The following is a 22,335-nucleotide window of genomic DNA, read 5'->3' as shown; positions in this document are numbered from 1 at the left end:
GCAGAGCTGTCCCTATCTCTTTCTCTTAACTATTTTTATAGCCACCAAACTAATGCCCACTATTAATCCGTAGCTACTATATTGACCACTTGCAGCCATCTAGGGATAACCCCTAATAAGAGATTATGTGTTTTCTCTAGCTTACCTGCTTCGTTCTAAGGCTCCTTCAAAGACCTGCAGTGAATGCTACATCCCATTCTCCTTCTGCCAGTCTTCACTGCAGTTTAAGTACAGTCTCTATGGCCTTTTCTGTTCTCTTAAACATTCTTGTCTTAGTGAGTAAAAAAGGAGAGAGAAGAGTCTGAAGTACGAGCCACAATAGGTCTGACATAGGAATGTAGGCTTGGAGAGGCCATGGTCAACTGGAGGCTTTGGGAATTTGCTGTGCACAGACAAAGAGACTCCACAGCTCCCAAGCATCATGTTTGTCCCTCTGTGTGTGTGGCAGTGCTGGCACTATTGGAATTTGACTCCCTGCAGAGCAGCAGAGGGTCCTTTTGACCTGGCAGCTTGGTGCCTGTGAGGGCCTGCAAAGGGCCTTGTTGGGTCACCAGCTGCAATCCCCAGCTGTTGCTGGCCACCATGCCATAACTCCTGTCATAAACTGGTCAGGTTCATTCTAAAATAGCATCTTTACTGGTTATCTCCTCATCTATTGAAGAGCTAATCCTGAACCTCCCTGCTGTGAGCATTAAAAATCACTTTGTGATGCCCAGCCTAAATTTATTCACAGTCAAACTGTAACTCTCATTTGTGAATCCATTTGGCCCTTAATGAACCAGCTCTTTCCCTAACTGGTGTTTATCCCACTAATATGTTTCTCAAGAAGTCATGTTTTCACAGCCTTTAGACCAAGACAAGCTGTTCTAGTCTTCTCAAATAGGCTGCACATGTCCCTGGACCGCCCTAGCTGGTCTTCTCTTTGCTGTTTGAATTTATTTGGGTTCTTTATGAAGGGAAAGACAGTTTGTATTGAGACACTTTTTATTTGTTACTCGGTTTTTAAAGGACCAAAATGTCAGTTAAAGAAATAAAAAGCATTGAAACCGTAGAATGTGTGTCTCCTTCCACCAGCAATGTTATCTGTGAGGTCTTTTGTCTCTCCTCTGATGGAATCATGAAGACGTTTGTGTGCTGCTGTCTTAGAGAAGGAATGCTGCAGCTCCAGCAGGTTTGCCTGGTGCCGAGGAGCCTCCCAGCTGGCGATGCATTCAGGCAGTGCTGTCTCCCTTGGCCCGTTCTCTGGTCTCCATGCAGACTGACATGCGGATTCTGGAAGGGATTTGAGTTCAGGCCTTCCTGGTGTCTGAACACTGCAGGAATGCTGTTCTTGCAGAATTGATTCACGGGGACGTCGACCTTGAAGCAGACGTGCAGTGCGCCCTTCAAGAGGTCTCGTTTGTGAGAGACTGGACAAAAATGTTTCTTCCTATATGGAGGAAGGAGCAGGGTTTACACTGTCATCTAAGTCTCTTATTTTAGCAGGGACTACAACTAGTGAAATGGCTCAGCTGGGATTTCCCAGGCAAAGGGAAGCAGCACAGATATTTGTTACTGCCTTGACACCTAGTGAGCTTAGAGCTGGGTTTTATGCTTTGGAAAGGAAAATATTCTGCTCCACCCCAATGCATAAGATATAAATGGGTATAGATGTCTTGTGCTCTCTTCTCCTTTCTTCCGTAAGCAGCTGTCTTCCATTTATGGTCTCTTAAGCAATATGATGGTATAAATGGTGGTTTGCATTTGTGTGTTTTTAAATTATTTTAGGAACTGCTGCAAGTGGGACTGAGGATGCTCACTGAGATGTGGCCTTTTAGCTCCCTCAGCCACAGTTTGACTCACTGCTTGAATACTTTTACCCTGTGTTAATCATTTGTACTGTTGAGGATTCAGATACTGGTACAGAGTCAAAGCCGCGTTGTATAGGAACTGTTCAAACATAAAGTATATTTGAGTCCTGTAGCCAAAGAATGGACTTCAGCAGCTACTGTGCTGAACATTCTGAGTGTTTGATGTTTAATGTTTCTATGTTTTTAAGTGAAATAATGTTGTTCAGATAAATCAGCATGGCCCAGGGTAGGCCTCTGCCAGTCATGCTTGGAAGCCAGAGGGCAATAAAACTGCTCAGTTTTGAATTAATTCAAGCTGCTGGTTTGGACTTTCATTTCCAGAGGCCAGCTGTTGAAACTGTTCTTTGTAGTGTTAATCATCATGAAGTGAAATATTTGTTTCTTCATCACTCTGGAGAAAAAGGTGGGCAGCTTTTCCATTTCAGATGCAGGGATTAAATTATCAGTAGCTTGTAAATGCCATTTCAAAAGGAATTTCCTTACCTGGACTTTATTGTATTGTATTGTATTATTTTATTTTATTTTATTTTATTTTATTTTATTTTATTTTATTTTATTTTATTTTATTTTATTTTAATCCAATAGGAAAAAGAGCAGGACAATTTGGGGACTTTTTATACAGGGCCATTTTTGGACTATATGAAAATGACATCATCTTACTTAGTTGCCCTACTTCTTGTATGCCTGTGCAGTTTGAACTCAGAAGTGCTGTAAAGCCAGCACTGCTGTGGCAGGGTGAGTAGGAATCTGTTCCTTCTCTTTTACCTGCAGAATTCCTTAGTCAGTTAAAATAAATTAGATGTGTGTATGTACTCTGCATAACAATGTGGAGGTGTCAATGCAACAGGTAATGTTGCATTAGCAAAAAGCAGCTCAACTTGCTTTGCTGTGCTTATATACCACATCATGCTTTGTTTGGATTAGTAGCATTTCATACAAGTAGTATCTTTTCACTTTTTTACAGGCCACACAGAATATAAAAATTGTTGGAGACAGTAAACATGGAGTTTGCCAGTATAGTTTTATACATTCTTTAGAGTAAATCTTTGAATTAAAATAGCATCTGATAATGTCACTGATGCACCCTTAAGGAAGAAAGGCAAATCACGTAAATGGAGGAGGATGAGTCATGGAAACTGTGCTGAACTCTTAAACTGGTATAGTCAGTAAGGAGCCAAGAGCCTGCAAGGGTACTAGACCACTTAACAAATATACAGCGTGCAAGTGAAGACAGTGAGTTGGTGAGTTCAGTGGTGTTGTCCTGATTAACACCAGCTGAACATCTACGCAGTGTTGCAGTCTCTGCACTGTTCACATGAGAGCTGCCAATTAGTTTTATGGAGACTGTTACTCATACTTCTCAAGGCAAAAGGTTGTTTGAATTGCTCTCATGTGTCGGTGGCAACTTTAAATGATAAGATAAAAAATAAGCAGATAACTTTCCCGTCTGCAAACCCTGAACAAGTCATTAATCCATCAGGACTGCTTTAGTATACAGAACTTTTGCCTCTGTTTTAGAGCGAACCTTGCCCTCTGCTTAAGTATTATCAAAGGGAAGGCTTAATTCTGCTTGATGAGTCTGGTTATATTCTTGCAAGTATTACTTGTGGTGGAAGCATGAGATGCTTAGTAAATGCAGTACTTACTAGTTCCACGTCGTCACCTACTTCTCCAGTTAATCTGCCAACTTCTTTCAAGTAGTAGTTATCCAGGATAAGGGGATTCATAGGACCTCTTCCTTAATGGAGACGTATTTTATTGTCACACATTGTTATTGGTTAGGAAAATTAGAATTAATGCACAGCACCCTTAAAAAACCTCAAATAATTTACAGTTTGTGTGGCTGTTGTTACTAAATCACAAAACCTGAATTTCTTTGAGAACTTCAGGAGCTAACACTTTGTGGTCTTTCATTGTTATCCCAAGTGAATTAATTTAACAAAAAATGCTTACCTGTGAAGTCCCGGCGGTATGTTGTGATCCCCAGAGCCCTTTCAGTGTTCTGTAGCATATTGGTGGTTCTTGCAGAAAAGTTATGTTCTAGCTCATCAACAGTGGAGTTGGGGGCCACTGTCTTCGGTGGTTTTGGGTAGTATATTTGACTCTTTTCTTTAGCAAACTTAGGAAGCTGAAGGATGAGAAGAAATAAGTAAGGCATAAACCAGATATGTGTGCTGGATGGAAAAGACTATTTTAAAGGTTTGAAATAACACGTGTCGCGTCATCCTCCCTTCCCCTGAATATCTGTTTAGTAAGTGCTAATAAAAGGAAAAATGTGTTGTAAAATTGTCTTCAGTATAGCATTACTACTCAAGTGGAAGATATAACAGGTACATAATTTTGCTGAACTCAATTCAAATAACTTGGAATCAAGTTCTCCATGGTAGCCGCACCCAGGCAGAACATTACATGTTATATAAGCTTTATATTGTAGTTACGTTTATAGACTGCCTTAAAATGGACTGCTGCTTTTGTTCCCTTGCCACCTCTGTAAGACTCTGTGTCTACAAAGGCTGCATCTTTCTTTTTTCACTGCTAATTTTTTCTTACTTATGACTTTTATTTGCCATCAAACTTTGGGTTACATCACTTTGGGAAGAGAACTAGTGTTTAAGCAAACTGAAGAATAGTAGAAACATGACCATTCATGAACAGATTCACTCTTCTGTTTTATGGACCAGCCCAGTCTCCCTCCTTACACTGCGGAAGGCAAGGCTGGAGTCAAAGGCTGTCCACAAAGAGAATGTCTGTTTTCTTGGAGGCATGTAAATAGAGTCACTGGCCTGTCAGTGTGTTGTCAGGACTTGCAGAGAGGTAGGAGGAGCAAAGATTCACTGCTGCCCAAACCCATTTCTCTGAAGGGCTGCACAACATAATCTGGGCTTCTGAATGAAGCCCCACCCTCTCCTCCCTCAAATGTGTGGTCAACAGCTGTTATTGCTGCTGCTGCTTCTAATTCTTATCTCCAGAGCTGCTTGGCTAGGTTCAGTGAGAGCTAGTTAGTACTGAACGGACTCCAGTCACAGGACAGTCTGCTGGATTCTGATCTTGTTTATACGGGGTGCTTCAAAAAGATGGACCCAATTTGAAATCCCTATTGCTTTCAAATTGGGTCCATCTTTTAGAAACATCCTGTATATTGCGGAGGTGGCTGAAAACTCTTTCTAAAGCTTTTCACTCTTTGTATGCATGATGCCTAATTCATGGCCTGCCAGTGTTTGGGACAGTACAGGAGCTCTCTGTGTGAAAATGTCTCTCATGAAAGAGATGCAGAGAAGTTTAATGAAAAAAGGCCTTTTGCTCTTTTTTGTATGAACTACATACTTGGAAGTATCCGTGCTGTCCTGGCCAGCGCACAGCCTTCTTCTGGGAGTCAGAGGGGATACTGACAACTTCATGCCTATATGGATTACCTATAGGGGAAATATATAACATGTTCTAATGGAACACCATTGATCATAATGACAGATGGATCTGCATTTTAAGCTCGAGATGTATGCACACTATGAAGACATCTGTGCTGGTGGAAGAGGTTCTTTCTGTGAGCTGCTGCTAATGTCTTTGGAGACCGACATCATGGATCTGCAGACAGAACTCAGTTTCACTCTTTTGGTACAAGATCAGCAGGGTTCTGCCTCAGTTTCCCTATTTACCTGACAACGATGCTGTCAGCATTAGCTGCGTAACATCTACTCTGAGTTTTGTAAAGGTGAGATGTAGAAAAGGCACAGAGCTTTTAAATACAACTTTCCAGTGGCAAAAGTCACCTGAGTGTGATCTGGGTTATTTGTACTTACCCAGAGACTTCTCCTTCAGTCACTGAGAACGGGAGTGTCCTGATCTCAGAAGACAAACCATATGAAGGGAACAGCAAATTAAGTTAGAGTATTTTCTCAGTGCCTGTGGTAGCTACAGCCTTAGCCAGTAATTCTGAACATGCAAAGCTTTGCTGGAAATAGGTCTTGGCCTCCGATGATCTTCCTGTTGTACAAAAATAGGCTTTGTAAGCCCATCTCCACATGATTGATGTTTCTTAAATTGACCAATGACTACTCCTAGCATTGCGTATTCTGTGGAAAGATTTTGGGTTTGGATGGAGAAATACTCCACTAAAAATTGTTAGTGTAGCCAACTATATACATAACTGTTACAGCACTGTGCTGATGACTGGGAATGGCAGCTAATTAGTGCAAACTGACCTGCCACTTAACACTATCAGCTTTTCCTATGCTGAAAAGCTTCTTATCCATGCAGGTATATGCTTTTCTGTTTCACACAGTTGTTGCAAACCCCTTCCTGGCAGGTGCTGCTGTGGTACAAAGAGGTGCTGGCTTTCTCCTGTCCCAAATCCCCCGTAAACCTACGTGGTCAGTGGCTGCCAAGGACTCCTCATTCCTTCATGCAGTTTGTCTTAAAAGTTTTCCAAAACAAAGTACCTGTCAAAATCCCGGTGTATGAGAATGCCTCCAGGGAAAAGCAGAATAAGAGGAAAAAGTTCATGCCCTTTTCCTCCGATATATTACGTAAAACACTCTCAGGGTAAAATACTGCTGGGGTTAAAACCAAACACCTCATGAAGGCTTACGTGGTGTTCTGTAAATAATGAATCATCTCAGTCTTCATAAGGAAGAAAAAGAGTTGCTTTTTCTCCCTGGACCTTGTTCTGCCATCTGTGTAGTGATAAGATACTTTAAATCATTCAGCCATTATTTCAGGGATACCTCTGTTGTCCTCAGCAAAGGTATGGAAGGCATGACTTTGGCTCCAAAATTGTTAGTTTTTCACACCACTTATGAATTTTGTTGCCTTTCTCTTGTGCTCTATTGGACTATGAAGAATTATTTTTTCAGACAGAAGGCATCAGATAGACTAAATGATCCATCTTGCTTTTGTGGGGATTAACAGCTATGTTTAGAGCTCTGTTGGCTTCTGAGGCTACAAGGTGTTCATGTGAATTTATTCATAATTCTTAGTGCTGAGGTATCCTCCATTGAGACTGAAACTATCAGAACACAGAGCTCTAGTTTAAGCCAAGACGCTTAGCTTGACCACATATATTCAGAATCTAGCTCTGTTAAGCTTCAGTAGAAAAGAACATGACTTCAGTAGGGTTTCTAAGTAAGTTTCAAGAAAAATGGTAAACCAATAGAGTGTGGTCTTACCTCTGGTCTTCCCCAGAACAACCACATCAAAAGGCTTGGTAGGGATATTGGGATGGAAAGGCTGATGACTGCTTGCATAGACCCCAGTGTCTCGATCCTCAGGTGATCTGAAGTTTGGGAACACGGCATACCTAGAGATGTGTGACTGGAAGGGATGAGAGCTGGGAAACGGCAGGCACAGTGGTCTTGGGTTGGTTTGAGTTGGCAGGAAGAAGGAAAGAAAAAAGGAAAATTTTCTCACTTTGCGTTTCACAGAGTTTTAGCATTCAATATGACACTTTGCAAGAAGTGAGAGAGATGTGAGAATCAGAAAGGCAATATCTTAGTTCTTTAATTCCCTCTTGCTTGCACTCTGCAAAGAGTTCACGATGATTCCCTTGCAGCTTTTTTACATAATCAGTTATATGAATTCACATTTACTTTTATGTGGCTTAAGGGAAGGAAAGTGTGGACTTCTGATTCTTGCACAGCTCCAATTAATAGTAACGGAGTTTGTGCTTTTGGAATCAATATTTGCCTCTAAAAAGACATTTATTTCTATGAGGAAGGAGGATAAAGCTAAACTGGACAGTTTATGTGATACTGAGAACCAGGATTTCATGGAGTCTCCATGTTCCTATGGCTGTTCTTTTCAGCTTTTGTTTTTTCATTATAGAATAATTAAAAAACTTATTAAAATCAGTGGAATCCTGAAATCTTCTGAGGAAAATGAAAGCAGTGGTTTATTCTACAGTGTGTTTAAAAAAGATGGACTCAATTTCAAAGATATCTGAACTTTACCACAACTGCATAGAACAACTTACTGAGAGCAGATGCCTTTCTCCAATTGCTGTATAGACCAAAGTCACAACCTTGTTGTACAGGAGTCAAATTATTTCAATTCCTGAGGCCGTGCATGATGGCATAAAAAGATGTCTTAACAAGCTGGGCTTTTCTGAGGCTTCTGTCTCATAAATCTGCTTTATACATATTCTAGATCCCTTAGCTGTGCTTGGTAGATGCTCCCAAACACTTTAAGTCATGTGAGGTAAAGAAGCCATGAACAACACAGCCCAGAAAACCCAATTAGCCCATAGGCAAGTCAGCAAGATCAGTATTTGTTAGGAGAGTGGGTGTGCTGGACAAACACTGCTAACCTCCTAAACCTATCATTACATGCTTCATTCGAGAGAGTTTTTTACCTATTAGTGTTGCTGCTGCTAATTGCCAAGGAACTTGCACTGTGCAGTTACAGCTGTAAGAGGAACAACTCACTTTTTATTTCATTAAGGAAAAATAAAACATAGCATAGGTGAAATGTACTTACTTAGCTGAACTGTCTGGTGGTTTATGAAGCCTATATTAGGGAAGAAAAATAATAAGTTACGTGAAGTGATCCATGTTCATTTGCACTGCATTTTATCTGAATCTGTGCAATCAATATACACTAGGGACAAATCCATATGTAAGCAGTGCAGGCAGTATTTTTACTGATATTGCTCATTACATGATTGTGTTGCCAAGTGACAAAGACTGAAGAGACACCAGGAACAAGTCATGTACAGAATGGCTTTTTAAAAGGAGTGAGGGAAAAATCTCTCCTCTTATACTTTTGTGTAATAAGCTCTATATTAATTAACAATGGTATGTGCTATTAGTAAAAATTAATCTTTTTATCAGTAATGCAAAACAGAAAACATATCCTGTTTCTGCTTGCAGAGAAAATACTTATTCATTTCATGCTTATAAATTATTTATAGTTTACCATGGAGACTTATTTTGTGCTTCAAGTAAATTTTAAAAATGGGATCAGAAGAAAACACTAACTTTAAAAGGCAAGAATTTAGTCACTGAGGCTAGCTAAGAGTCTCTTGGCAATTGCACCAAGTCAGATGAATGTCTAAGACTAAAAAATTGATTAATTTATGTAATGGTTCTTTGTGGTATAATGAAAAAAAAATTAAAATGTCTGAAAGACAGTGGTTCACCTGGAGCTCTGAAATCTGATGTATTTTGTGAGGAAGGCTTAGTTACCAGGTCTTGCTTGAAAGGGTCTTTACTGTGTATGGGTAGGAGAGGTTATCTAATGATAGTCTTTTTTTAAGCTTTATTATTTGTACAGTAATCACACAAAGTTTCTCGATTCTACAAGCCATACACCAAAATCTCCATATTGCCCAAACCACTTGTTTTTCTCAGTGAAGAGAGGGATGTCCCAGATTCGTTCCCAAGCAGGAGATGCCGAGAATTTCTCAGAGGTCCTCCCCTTGCTCAGTTTGAGGACAGAACTGTGCGGGATGTTAATGGGCCCCATGCGGACTCCATAATTTCAGAGTGAGCAGTTTCTCCCACAGCTGGGATTGCTCGGCAGCCTGGTTGGTGACACAGCCGTGCCAAGGGAGCTGCACCCATGCTCTGGTCATGTCACCTGTGACTCAGGAGCTGCAACTTGGCCACTCCATTGTTGAATTAGTCTTTGTAAAATAGGTGTTGCGCAGTTGCAAAGATGAAATATCCCCCTTGCTCAAAGCATTTAAATACAGTCCTGTGTTTCTTTCTTTCCAGATTAGCATGGGTGTTTTGCAGATAAATTTCAAGTGCCTGATCATTTTTTTTCACACGTTCTGATACAACATCCAGTCATGCATTTCATTGTGAAATCTGTGCTGTGATGCCATGGGACTCAAGTGCAATCAACATGAGGTGTGATATCTCACAAGTTACCCTGACAGCATAACTCATGCCTCAGTTGAGCTGAACAAAAGATCTGCTTTTAATGTATGATGCTACAAAGATAACAGGACTTTCTCAAAGTGTTGGATTCTGACAATTATTTGTATATTGTTACATTTATAATGACCTGGGACTCTGATGGAAACCTTGTGGCTGCCTTGAAAATGGAAAGCTTTTACATAAATAGCCATGTTTACAGAACAGCAATCTTTAAAAGTTTATTCCACAGATACTTCTCATTGGTTTTCCATTTCTACAGTTAGAACTGGTGCTGTATGTCTACTGGTGCTGTAGATGTGAAGGAAAATACTTCTTAGTGTTTATTACAATTGTAACACAATGTGGTTTGAAAATAAACACTAAGAAGTATTTCAGTTTCCATTTCCATTCACATTGTGTTACAATGTGAACTGTTACATTCTTCATTGCATTAATTGGACATGTTCCTGACACAGATGTGCAAAAATAAGGCCAGTCTGTCTGCTTTGTGCTCTGGCATGGTGGAACTAAAGTACTTTTGTAGAGTACTTTTCGTTGTAACATCTAAACTTAAGGTAGCAATAAACTAAGGATGAATATGCATTTTCATGACTTTACTATGATTTAGAGAAGTTTTGTGAGCTCAGGTTGTAAGAGCCAGCAAAGCTTTGCATTTTCAAAGGTAGACAATTGTTTAGAGTGTTCCTTAGATTTTCAAAACTCAAACTGGGTTAATCAAGCCTGAATCTACCCAGAATGGATGGATTATAGAAAAGCAGAGCTCTTGCTGTAAGAGAAGAAAAGAATAGCAGCTTTTCCAAATTTAGCCCTGAGATGCTTTCACCGGAGTTCTAGTAGATTTTTGCTGGAGTCTACCAGTATCACACAAGAAACAGTTGCTCAGTGTTATGTTGTCTGCCCCTTTATGTTCAGTCCACAGAGGATATGGAGTCTATCAGTCTGTTGAAAAGAAGTCAGACTCAAGCTGGAGGGATTATGCTCCCAGTTTGGAAAGGCCCAGAACAAATCCAGGTAGTGGTCCAGATAGACACCATCCCATTTCCCTAACAAGGAGTGCACTGTGGGCACTTGTCAAACACTTTGGATAAAAGAAGCATAAACCGAGTTCCATGTGTGAGAGAGTATCTATATGGAAACACTGGCTTCGCCTGTGGTAGCTCTGCATCTCCCTGCCTGACGTAGCGTGGAGCACTGGGTGCAGAGACACTTTTTCAGTGATGGTAATAAAAGATACATTGCAACCTGTATGACCTTCAGGAGAAGCTTCCACTTCCCACTATTTTTCTACTCACTGACACATGGTAGGAGCCTCTGAAGAGCTGTTTCTTCTCTCACATGTGGTGTTGGCCTGAGGGTGATGCAGTGTGGGGAGCCTCATGACTTTCAGCTTCTTTTCTAGACCTGGCCAGAGAACTTTTTATTGCTCTTTCTTGTTAATTTCCCACCAGCTTAGTAAATTATGAAGAGAAAAAGATGTATCGCTCCTGTCGGTTTTAACAGGAAAGATATTATGACTGGAGAATAGACTGTTTCATGGTGCTAAATTGGCTTTCTCTACAGCCCTTTATTCTTTCAAAGGGAGACAATCACTTCTCTTGCCTAACCTTAAAACCTCCTTAGTCAGGGAGGTGCAGGTCAGGAACTGGGGGACAGCGAGAGGAATGGAAGTGGGCTGTGGCGTGATAAACGGTGAAAGCAGATAAAAACCCCCATGGAAAAAAAAAACAACACAACAAACAAGCCAGTTTTGATTCATTCAGTGCTGTCACTGAACCCACCAAAAACCTCATTGGTGTTACTTGTCTTTGGAAGGACAGCTGCAAATGCTCCAACCTGACGTAGTGCATGTGTGTGTGTATAACTAGGGTTGCTGGCAGTGGCTGAAGAGTGTTTTTCAAGGCCCTTCAGGATTTTTGCAGTCTTGTTTGGTGTGAACTTGAAGACTCATTATACCTCTAGATGGGAAGAGGCAACTCCTTCTCTCCATTTGACTGGGAGGGCATATGTATGTGTCCCACTGCTAATGCACTTACAAATGCACATCTGCAGAAATCCAGTGGTTCATTTTAGTGAAAAACTGCACAAGGATATGAAGTGTGCTTACTTAAGACAAAGGCATAGTTGTCCCATGAAAGTGTGCAGAGTTATTGCAAATGCCTGGTAATTCATTTCCCACAAAAGACAGTAATGGCTCAAAGAAGCCCTCACAGGCTATAAGGTAAATAAACTGAGTGTTAATGGCTCCCAGGTAGGCCTGTAGAGCACCACTTGGAGAGTATTTTTCAGGAAAGGTTCCATAAGGCTGTCACTGCTTAATAGTCCCTGACAGCAAGAAGAATATTTGCTCTGAAAGACCTTGGGCTGTGAATGTGGAAGATATTTTGTGTGTGTGTTTCACAGCATGTTGCAGGTTAAGATGTTGGTGCAAAATAATGGAGAAAAAGTACATCAATGTGCTGTTGATCAAATATTCAGAGTCCAAGTTTGTGTACTTTTCAGTATGTACAGGGGCAGAGTTTGATCTGCTCTTGTGTAAAACCTCATTCCTCCTTATTCAGCTTGCACAAGGGCACAGAGTCCCAGCAGTTCCTGGTTGCTTCCTTTTAAGGAAGCAAATCCCCAGAAAGGTGCCGTAATCTGTGCCTCAGTCTGTGCACATGGATGATCTATTCTGGTGACGAGCTGGGACAAGGAACGCTCTTGCTGTGAAGTGAGTGGGTCCCAGAGCATCCTTCACCAAGAAGCGTTTGAGGTTGGCCAGCCTAGGAGTTACTGAAAGCACAGCAGGACTCCTACCCCACGCAAAGGGCAGTTTTAAATTTTACTCCACAATCTGTCAGTTTTTCTGCTGTTTCAGGGATATCGCTATAAATGTCACACAACAGGATGCTTACCTGACTAGCCAGTCACAGTGGATCAAATTGTTGCCCAGCATCATTCCATGGCAGTCAATGAAATTTTCTTGAGGATGGATTAGGTAATAAAAGAACCACCCAGCTTGACTGTGCAACATGGGAGTGCCCACTTTACATTAATGTTGGTTGTTGGTTTTAAGACAACTTTTAAAGTGCTCCATTATTTTATGGGACAGTTCTTGTCACTTAGTGATTAGGAAACTTGCAGGAAGAAACTTGCGGGGAAACTTGTTACTTCCTTGTAGCTTGTAATCAAATTCTGCAGAAGCAGCACAGCCAGTGCCTCTAATGTGCATTGCTGGTCAAAGGCCATAAGCTGTCCCAGCAGAAAGGAGTTGTGGCTTGTGCACTGTTGTAGGTAACCACATTCCTGCTTGTGCAGCATGCTGTAATGGGGTAATAGAGAAGCCTGCAAAGAGCAGTGGATTGCAAAGAGCAGGGTAGCAGGTTTCCTCGTGTAGCTTCTGTGACCTGTTTACAATTAGCTCTCCTGCTTTGCTTCAGTGTCTGAGTTTACACAAAGTGGGGAGTGGGTACCTCACATGCAGGGAGGCTAAGGGGAGAGTAGTAAAGTCTCATGGCCCTATAAAGATAACTGAGAAATCATCACAGAATTATTCTCAGGTTTCTAATATGCTGTAATTATCAGTGCTAATATGAGAGGTGTAACATGTTATTTTCTCTGCTTTTGAAGAATTTACATTTACACTTTAAATTATCTTAATCTAAAATCTCAGCAGTTTGGTCAGATTTGAGCGTTTTGCTGGTGCCATCAAGTGGCAAAATGTTGGATTGCAAAGCTCCAGTAGCATCCAAATTCACTCAATCTGAGATCTCTTGAAGAGCAGCAGTGAGGAAAACAATCCTTGCCAATCCTCCTCCAAAATACACACACACATATATATATATATATATAAATATACTAGAAAAATGGACTAAAATACACGTGGTGTCATGGTTTCTTTGGTTACTTGAGTTTAATGTGGAGTCTAACTAGTAGGAAGACTAATCTTTCTTAGTATTGGAAGTTGATAAATATGTGCAGCCTGTAAAGCAAACTGAGAAACTGTTGTTGAGAGATACTAAACTGAAGGGGTACAATGTCGTATTCTGAATTTCCTTCCCAACTGTGTTTGCTCTCCTTTGTTACTAGCTAATCCCTTTTTACAGGACATGGCCCTTCAGATTTCATATCATATCTGCACTTCGTATCGTATGTGAATAATATCACCAGAGTGGAATGAATATTCAGTTTGCTGTTATATGCACTAAATTCACAATCTGGTTAATGCACTGTTTAAACTTACAATTCATCATTCATCCGCACATCACTTTTTTTCAGCTGGGTGACATAATATTGGTCAGTGGGAAGGCTCCTGTGCAAAGAGAAAGCATAAGTATATAAAGCTTGTGCTCTATTTGCTTATAAACATCCCAGTAATTGGCTATGGTTTTGTCTTGATTTCTCAGATAAACCTTAATATCAAAACTCCTAGATGCTGCCAGTGTGGAAATCTGTCCTGGGCTTCAAAATTTTAGGTCCTGCAGGGCTGGATTTGGAGAGGTGCTGAGCACCCCTGCCTGAATCTAAAGTTCCTGGAAATGCTGAGCATTTCCCTCTGTGAACGCCTGGCCCTTACAGCCCCTCACCACTGTGGCAGAATGCAAACGCCCCTTTCTCCCCCTCCCTCCTTCAGTATGGAAGGAGTAGGCACATCTCCCTCTCTCTCTGACTTGAGGCTAACAGATTCTTTTGTTTGGCCCCAGAGCACCCTGGCCAGGGCCATTAGCAGAAGGGAGTGCCGAGGCGCCACTGAGCCGCTGGGCACCTGCGGCCAGTGTGGGGGATGTTTGCAGGCTTCAGGGGCACCCACAGCCAGTGTGGGGGTGCAGAGAAGCTGCTGCTGAGAGATCCCTCCGGGATGGAGACTCCGCTTGCCTTGCCGCCACGGCTGTGAGTAAAACTTCTCGCAGGATTGCGAGTATATTTATACTTTCCGTGCACATTTGCACACGTAGCTTTCTGTGCTCAATACGAGCACGTGTATAAATTATTTCCTCTCACAATCGCGAGTGTATTTTCCTCCTGTGCTTCCACATAAGCACGTGTAACTTTCCGTGCACGTTTGCACGTGTACTTTCCGTGCACATTTGCACGTGTACTTTCCGTGCTCAATACGAGCATGTGTATAAATTATTTCCTCGCATAATCGCGAGTGTATTTTCCTCCCGTGCTTCCACATAAGCACGTGTAATATTCCGTGCACATTTGTATGTGTAAGTAAATTAACCCTCGCAGGATTGCGAGTGTATTATAAATTTACCCTCGCACAATCGCGAGTGTATTAACTTTCCGTACTCACTACGAGTATGTGTATCTCTTTAGAATAATCCCACACCATGTTTAGGCAAGTGTGTACTTCTCCAGGACTCAGGGACGGCTCCGCCATTGTTGTGGGTGAAGCCATGTGAATGCACTCTGTGGACCGCCTGTTGTATTAGTTGCTGCCCCTTAATAATTTTCCTCAACTGATATCCGAACCTGTATTTAAGTCACTTTTGGAGTGCTAAAACCCTGTTTCTCACCAGTTTAATAAAAGTTGTTTTGGACTTTGTTGTCCCTTAAACTAACCTTGGGGTGCCTCCGTGACATCACACACCCCTAACACTCAGAGCTATGGGAATGCCCTGAATGGGGGCAGATGCCAACCTTTGATCCTGTAAGGAGTTAAATTATTCCTACATTTTGGGGATCACGTTCAGCTTCTTCTGATGCCAAAGAGCTTCCAGAATCCAGCCAAAGTGCATCGTTCTTTTCACTGAAAAAAATCTGAACAGAAGACAGCACCATACCTGTCTTTGAATTTAAAAGTAATCCTGGTTATATGTACAAGTTGGGGGATGAAAGTCTGAATAGCAGCACCACAGAAAGAAATCTGGGGTACAGTGTGCCCTGGCAGCCAAAAGGGTCAACTGTGTCCTGGGGTGCACCAAGCATCTCACAGCTGGTTGAGGGAGGGGACTGTCCCATTCTGCACTGATGCAGCCCCACCTTGAGTACCGTGTGCACTTTTGGGCACATCAATATAAGGACAGTAAACTATCCAAGTGCATCCAGAGGAGAATGACCAAGCTGGTGGAAGGTCTCAAGGGCAAGACTTACGAGAAGCAGCTGAGGTCACTTGGTTTGTTCACCTTGGAGAAGAGAAGGCTGAGGGGTGACCTCATTGCAGCCTACAGCTTCTTCAAGGGGAGCAGTGGAGAGGCAGGTGCTGATCTCCTCTCTCTGGTGACCAGCAATAGGACACAAGGAAATGAGATGAAGCAGCATCAGGGGAAGCTCAGGTCGGACATTAGGAAAAGTTTCTTAACAGGCTCCACAGCAAGTGGCCGTGGCACCAAGGCTGTCAGAGTTTAAGGAGCATCCAGATAACACTTAGTCAGCGATGAAGAGAAGGGAGTTGGACTTGATCATCCTTATGGGACCCTTCCAGCTTGAGATATTCTATGATTCTATAATCATTGTACAGAGAGGCTAGTTTGTGGTAATGCAGAGGAGGGCAAGGACAGGAATGCGTGTTTACAGCCTTTGAGTCATGTTTAACCCTTGGACAGCCATGCAGATGCCTAGTCTCCATCTTCCATTCCTGTTCTCCAAGGAAGCTTGCAGGGCTGAAGGCTATCTCTGAACTTCTCCCAGTTAACCCTAAACAGCAACATGTTCTCCCCAGGCTGGTAAGGTCCTCTGACTATTACTTGCTACTGTTTTTTTAATGTTGGCAGGGAAGAGATAGGAAAAAGTGGTATTAAGCAAATCAAAAAGGATGAAAGGATGATTCTGCCTTCAAAGCTTTTTTTTTTTTTTTTTTTTTACTAATGCTGTCATGATGAACGTGAAGTTTTGGAACTACTTTCAGTGGAAGTAGCACAAATCCCACTGTATTCAGAAGACAAAATTGGTTGTGGTAAGAGGCCAGGAAAAGCTGAGCACTGATTTTTCATGTTTATGCCTATAGGATTTGTTGATGCTGTAAATTAGGCCAGTAGTGACATTTTTAAAATCAGGAAGGGTGTTTGGGACAACAACCAACAGTAAATAATTATCAAATGATGGGGGGAAAAAAAGGAAATTTGGAACTTAAAGTGTTTCAGCAAAACACTGAGATTTGTGGGTACCGGTATATTCCCACATTCATATTTAGGGCATTGTGAAAAGAGCAGAAGCTTAGATTGCCCACTTTTGGAATGCAGATATTTGCACATCTCAGTCTATGTTGCTGTCTAACCAGTTAGCTGTCTGTTGGTCTTCCTTTTAAAAAGACTTCACATAAACATTTTGACTGTGAGGAGTAAATGTCTAACCTACCTTGGCCAAGGGAATACACCACTGCCATAATGTTGATGTCTTTTGACGAATGTACATGGAGACTTGTCCTTTGCCCTGTGGTCTTCTGGCAGCGCAGGCAGTGTAATTCCTCCATGCTCCTTTTCAGCTCCACAGGGAAGCTCGCAGCAGTGAATGGATTTCCTGAACTCTGTGTATCTGAAAGAAAAAAAAAAGCGCACAAATGTCCTTTAATGGCAGCAACAGTGATGGTTACTTGAAATCTTTTAAACAATGACAACTTGGATTTATTTTCTTGGCTCTGAGTTACTCAGCCTTATTCTGGGTAATGCTATTATGGTGAACTGGCACTAGGAGAACTAAGTACAACGGTGATTGGTAGTTGTTTAATGAAGGCTGAATCAAGTCTATTATGTTTTGATCCGTGAGAGGAAGAAAGAAGAGGATAGATACATGCAGCGTGTACATCTTACAGTGTAATTGTGTCTCAGCTGCCAGCACATAGATACCTGCACTGTCCCTTCAGTGCTATGTAAGTGGCATATGGACAGTGGATATATGCAATGGCACAGATTAAAGCTTTGGCATCTAATTCCCACTGATTTCAGAATTTATTATTTGTGCCTTTGAAAACCTCCCCTCTCCATCCCTAGAGAGGAGTGATAGGTGTTGCTGTTTAGTAGGTGTAGTTCACACTGAATGCAAGCTGTGTCAGGTACTTCACATGGATGTGCTAGTGCCTGAGAATATACAGTACATTTCCATACATCTGTGTCATTTGAAATCAAGCAGTTTGGTGTGTTTAGGTGCATGTTCACCTCACATAGTTTTGGTTCACAGTGTTGTAAAGATGGACACTGAAAAATGAAAGCTTCCTTTTCTTTTGGGTGGCAACAGTTTTCCAGGCAGAGGAACACATACACAGCCAACCATCTTCTTCTTAAGGAGAGAAATTCTGCAAGGAGCAGGGATTTTGGGCTCAATGGTCCTTTTGGGTCCTTTCCAACTTGAGATATTGTAGGAGAGCCAAAGTGAGTGATTTAAATTTGATTTATTTGTCCAGGATTTTCTGAAAACCTTATCAAGGAAGTAATGAACTGCTGTGGTATGTGATGGGGATGGTCACCCTCCAGATGTTTTACTGATGTGCCGTCTTCATTCATATGAAAACAGAGAGAGTGATGTTTAGGTGAATGGGTTGGAAACCAGCAGCCATGTGTGTGTTTGTCGTCAGCCTTTCCATCAATAGTTGGCCCTGATTCTTGCTTTAGCTAGACCTCATCTGTGTTACCACCTTTTTTCTGTTATTGGGTGTTTCTTTATGGAAGAGTGAAGCAGCTGGATGTGGCTGCAGAGCAGCAGCAGTGCCTTTGCGACTGCAGTGCAGCCACTGTGCTGCTCTCCCAGCAGCGGTCAATCATGCAGATGCACCAACTCGTTCCCGATTAACTTGGGTTTCTCTGCCCTGTGCTTCAAAGCGTGGTGCTACTCCAGGTTTCCTGACGGAGCAAAGTGTGTCAGCTAAGGGAATCCTTGTTTAAGCAGAGATGTCATTAAACTTTGCTAGTGTTGGTCACTGCTTTGGAAATGGAGGGAAAGGGTGCTTTCTCTTAAGCTATACGGGAAGAAAGTGCCACTCTGCAGTTATTATCTGGATTCAGGCTTACAGTGTTTTTCAGGTGTAAGGTTCCCCTAATTCTGATTTAGTCTTATATTGATTCAAAGGTAGAATAACATCCCTGAGCCCACATCTCCTAAAATGTGAGGGAAAGTAGGTTTGTTATTATGTGGCTATGAGCTTTCCATGAGCATTACAATCCTGACCTTTGTTATGAGTATGGGTTTTCAAGGAAGAAAAAATAAATGGCTACAAAAACTTCTCAGGGTACATTTAGATTCAAACTGTGGTAGAGTCCTAGATATCTAAACAGGTCTTAGGGAAATCTGTGGGAGAGATCATGAGCTACAACACACAGACAGCACTGCTGTGTTGTGTTTTGTTATCTCGGTTTCTTGGCAGTGTGGTGCCCTCCTACCATGGAGCTCCTTACATGTGGCTCAGTGCTACTCTGCTGCTGCCTAAAGCTGTGCCTTTATCCATTTTACCAGGGTGCAAAGGCCAATATGTATTGTATGATGAACCAAAATAAGAATCTGATGTGCCATAGATTAACAGAAAGCCAACTCCCACTGAAAACATTAATAAATCATTCCTGATGGCTATCTATAGGTTATTAAGTTGCAGAACAACCACTTTACCTTAGACAGAAAGAGAAGCAGTGCACACAAAGGTTTGATTATTCATTCATCTCAAACAGGACTTTGTTAAGCTTAAAATGTTTCTAAGTCTCCTTCTCACAAAGAAACATTTATAGCTGAATATGCTGAAGATCTCAAGGACTCACAAAAAAGTGTCTCTGACCAGAGAATATGAAATGAGGGCCAGGCTGAACAAAGTTTTAAAGAGTGTATCATGAACAATCCTTAATAGTCAACGATTTAACAGAGACTGTTACCATTTCTAACTTCCATATTTGTAGGTTTATTCTGAATTCTGACAGCCAGCTTCCGGCTTTCTGGCTCTTTTGTTCTGACCCAAAAAAACCAAAAAGTGCTAACCTTTTGGGATCAGAACATTAGTTTGCTAATGTCTCCTTTATTTTTAAAAAGTTACATTTTCCCCTTCAAAGAGTGTATGAAATCAGTATTTTAGAGTCTGAGCTTGTGAGGGGCTCCAGTAACTGATCTGATCAGTGCGCAAAGCCAACACATCTGAGGGGGTGCGTTGCCAACAGCTCCCAGACAGTCTGTGGAAAGAGAGTTCTTAGAGGGACAGGATTAGGACCTGCATCTCTATGAGTTCACATAGGGTGTATTCACACTGTCATTTTAATTTGGATCAGGAGTGCACTTTCGACATGAATCTCCCAATGGTCTCTATTTTGCAGTGCCTTGTTCTTGGAGTACATGAACTGGGTTCTTTCTGGATGAAATTAATGGGAAGATGTGCTCCAGGAATGCACCAGGAGGGCACTGCAGCCACAATTGGAGCCTCAGTTGCTGGAATCACACGAGAGGTAATCCAAAGCAAAGAACACCTGAAATGCTTTTTTTTTTCCTGGACCTCAGATCCTCAGCACCAACTGTTTCACTCTGCTTATTTTCTCCTGTGGTCTATAATACTTGCCAACATAGACATAGTCACTGAGCAACATACCAATGTGGAATTCAGTGAATTTTTTTTGTGGGGTGGGAATAGCTGTACTTTTAAAAAATTAACTCTTGCCAAATAAACATATAAATAAACAAAAAACATATAAATAAATAAACATATACATCATCTTAGTATATCAATGCTGAATCTGACTATCTGATCATAGGGTAAAATCCTTGGAGTACCTTCTTTGTATTTATAGAACCTTGCATTATACAAATACACATATATACCTCTGGTTATTCAGAGGCACTGTTTATCTGTGCAAATATTGGTAATGAATACTCTACTCCATGATGATAATGTAATAAAATTCATGGACACATTATCTTTAAAAGCTGAGAACAGCTATGTTCTATTTATTTGCCTGTAATTATGTGACTTAGAAAAAAATGCACCATTTTAAAAACATGCATGATATTGTAAAACATGCATGATATTGTAAAACATGCAGCCACCCTCTTTTCTGTTATAAATTGGTGAGTTCATGTGTGTGTTTTACATTAGCATTTACATTAGCAAAATGTGGCTTATTGCCTGTGTTACTATACAGATTATTCTGTTCACAGAGGAAAGAAATGTTACAACCTGGCCATGTTTGTTTCTTTTTTTGTGTTTCGGAGTTGGGTCCGAAATAGTTGTCATCTGAAAGATGTTTTGCTGGTGTGTTCAGATCCTTTTGCTTTTTGTGTAGCCAACATGAATCTTTCCTGTACATTTACTAAAATTTAGCTAAGGCCTGTCATTCAGTAAACTTTCAAGTCTGTCAATAGTTAAAATGGTTCAGATGGAAATTCACCCAAATTCCTGTAATACGAGGAACAAAACAAAAACTTGCCTCAGGGAAGTTACATAAGTGGGAGGCATCAAGACACACTTTGACAAGTGTGATAATCCAATGATATCAAAATACTCTGACTGATGTTGGAAATGAGATGTTACAAATATTGGAAGAAGTTAGCAGTAGTAGTAAACTGGAAGGCTATCAGTAAGATGAAAAACTAAAAGTTGATTTTCCTAACAAAAGAGAGAAAATCTCACGTGAAAGAATACTGTAGTACTTGAGGCTAACTCTGGAATCTGTTATGGATGTAAAAAAGAGAAATTTAGATCCAAAAAGTTTTGTAATGAGTACTGAGAATCATGAAGGTTCAGCATTCCAGAACTTTAGAAACTACAGGAATTCTGCCGTATCCTGTGCCTTAGATAACAGTATAATTAGGGCCTGTAAAACACAGTAAAAATGCTTTGATTCCTGAAACTTTCTGATTACACATTGATGGCTATGAAAGCAAAATGCAGGCTTCCCATAATTTTAAATTTAAATTTTAAAGTTTATCTCCTTATTTCTAGGTCAACCTGTAATCCAGGGAAAACAGTTCAAACCAGGAGCAGATCAAAGAATAATATGAGAAATGTTCATGATCAGTTTGTGAAATATGCTAATTTTTCCAAATTAGAAGTACAATATACTTGTTATTTTTATTCTTTACAAAAACTGTTTCAACAGATTTTGAACCCTAAAGGCACAGTATAACATATTTTAGCAGTTCTCATTTCAGCTTCAATCAACATATTTCCCAGGGAACTGACAATTGTACAAAGCAGAGAACGTTTGGTTTCATTAAAACAAAAAGAAAAAATTGTGTCATGCCAGAAAAACGTAACTATTAGGAAATAATTTTGGTAACAGCAAATGCATATCAAATACTTCTAATGGAATCATTAACTTTTGCAAGTTGAGTTCTTACCTGTCTTGTGAGACAGTTGGACGAGAAGGAATTTGAAGTGGGGTTAGTACCTCATTGGACTCATAAGTTCTTGATAAGATTTCAGTTCCCTCAGTTTCTCTGTGGTAGTGGGGCTGGTCATGTAGCAGCATCATGGTTCATATTCGTGCTTCTAGGGGAAGATGCAAGCATGAAATACCAAATATCAAAGGTTTTATTAGTGCATATGGATGCTAAGGAGAAAATATAGATGAGTTCCACCTAATTCTGGCAAGTGTCAACAGGAAACAATGGTTGCTTTTACTACTGCTACTGGTTATTTGTAGCAGGTTACAAAATAAAACAAAACAAAAAAAAAAGGAGGCAGAATAATAAGGTGTGATACTGTTACTTTGTGTTACTGTTGA

The 22,335-nt window shown here is 40.9% G+C and overlaps 1 protein-coding gene across 1 annotated transcript; it reads right to left on the bottom strand.

Moving 5' to 3' along the window:
• Window positions 1-1,018: 1,018 nt before the first annotated feature.
• Window positions 1,019-22,083, bottom strand: SPMIP4 (sperm microtubule inner protein 4; the record flags this gene model as incomplete). Its single annotated transcript, XM_082044603.1, has 8 exons — window positions 1,019-1,429; window positions 3,497-3,588; window positions 3,804-3,978; window positions 5,175-5,263; window positions 7,013-7,197; window positions 13,947-14,015; window positions 17,006-17,182; window positions 21,950-22,083. 8 exons carry the CDS (start codon window positions 22,081-22,083, stop codon window positions 1,019-1,021), a joined length of 1,332 nt encoding a protein of 443 aa, XP_081900729.1.
• Window positions 22,084-22,335: the final 252 nt, after the last annotated feature.

This window comes from Streptopelia decaocto, assembly GCF_964273445.1.
Source record: "Streptopelia decaocto genome assembly, chromosome: 2".
NCBI lineage: Eukaryota > Metazoa > Chordata > Aves > Columbiformes > Columbidae > Streptopelia > Streptopelia decaocto.
Note: the sequence above shows the minus strand (reverse complement) of the source record. Positions and strands in the feature narration are given on the sequence as shown.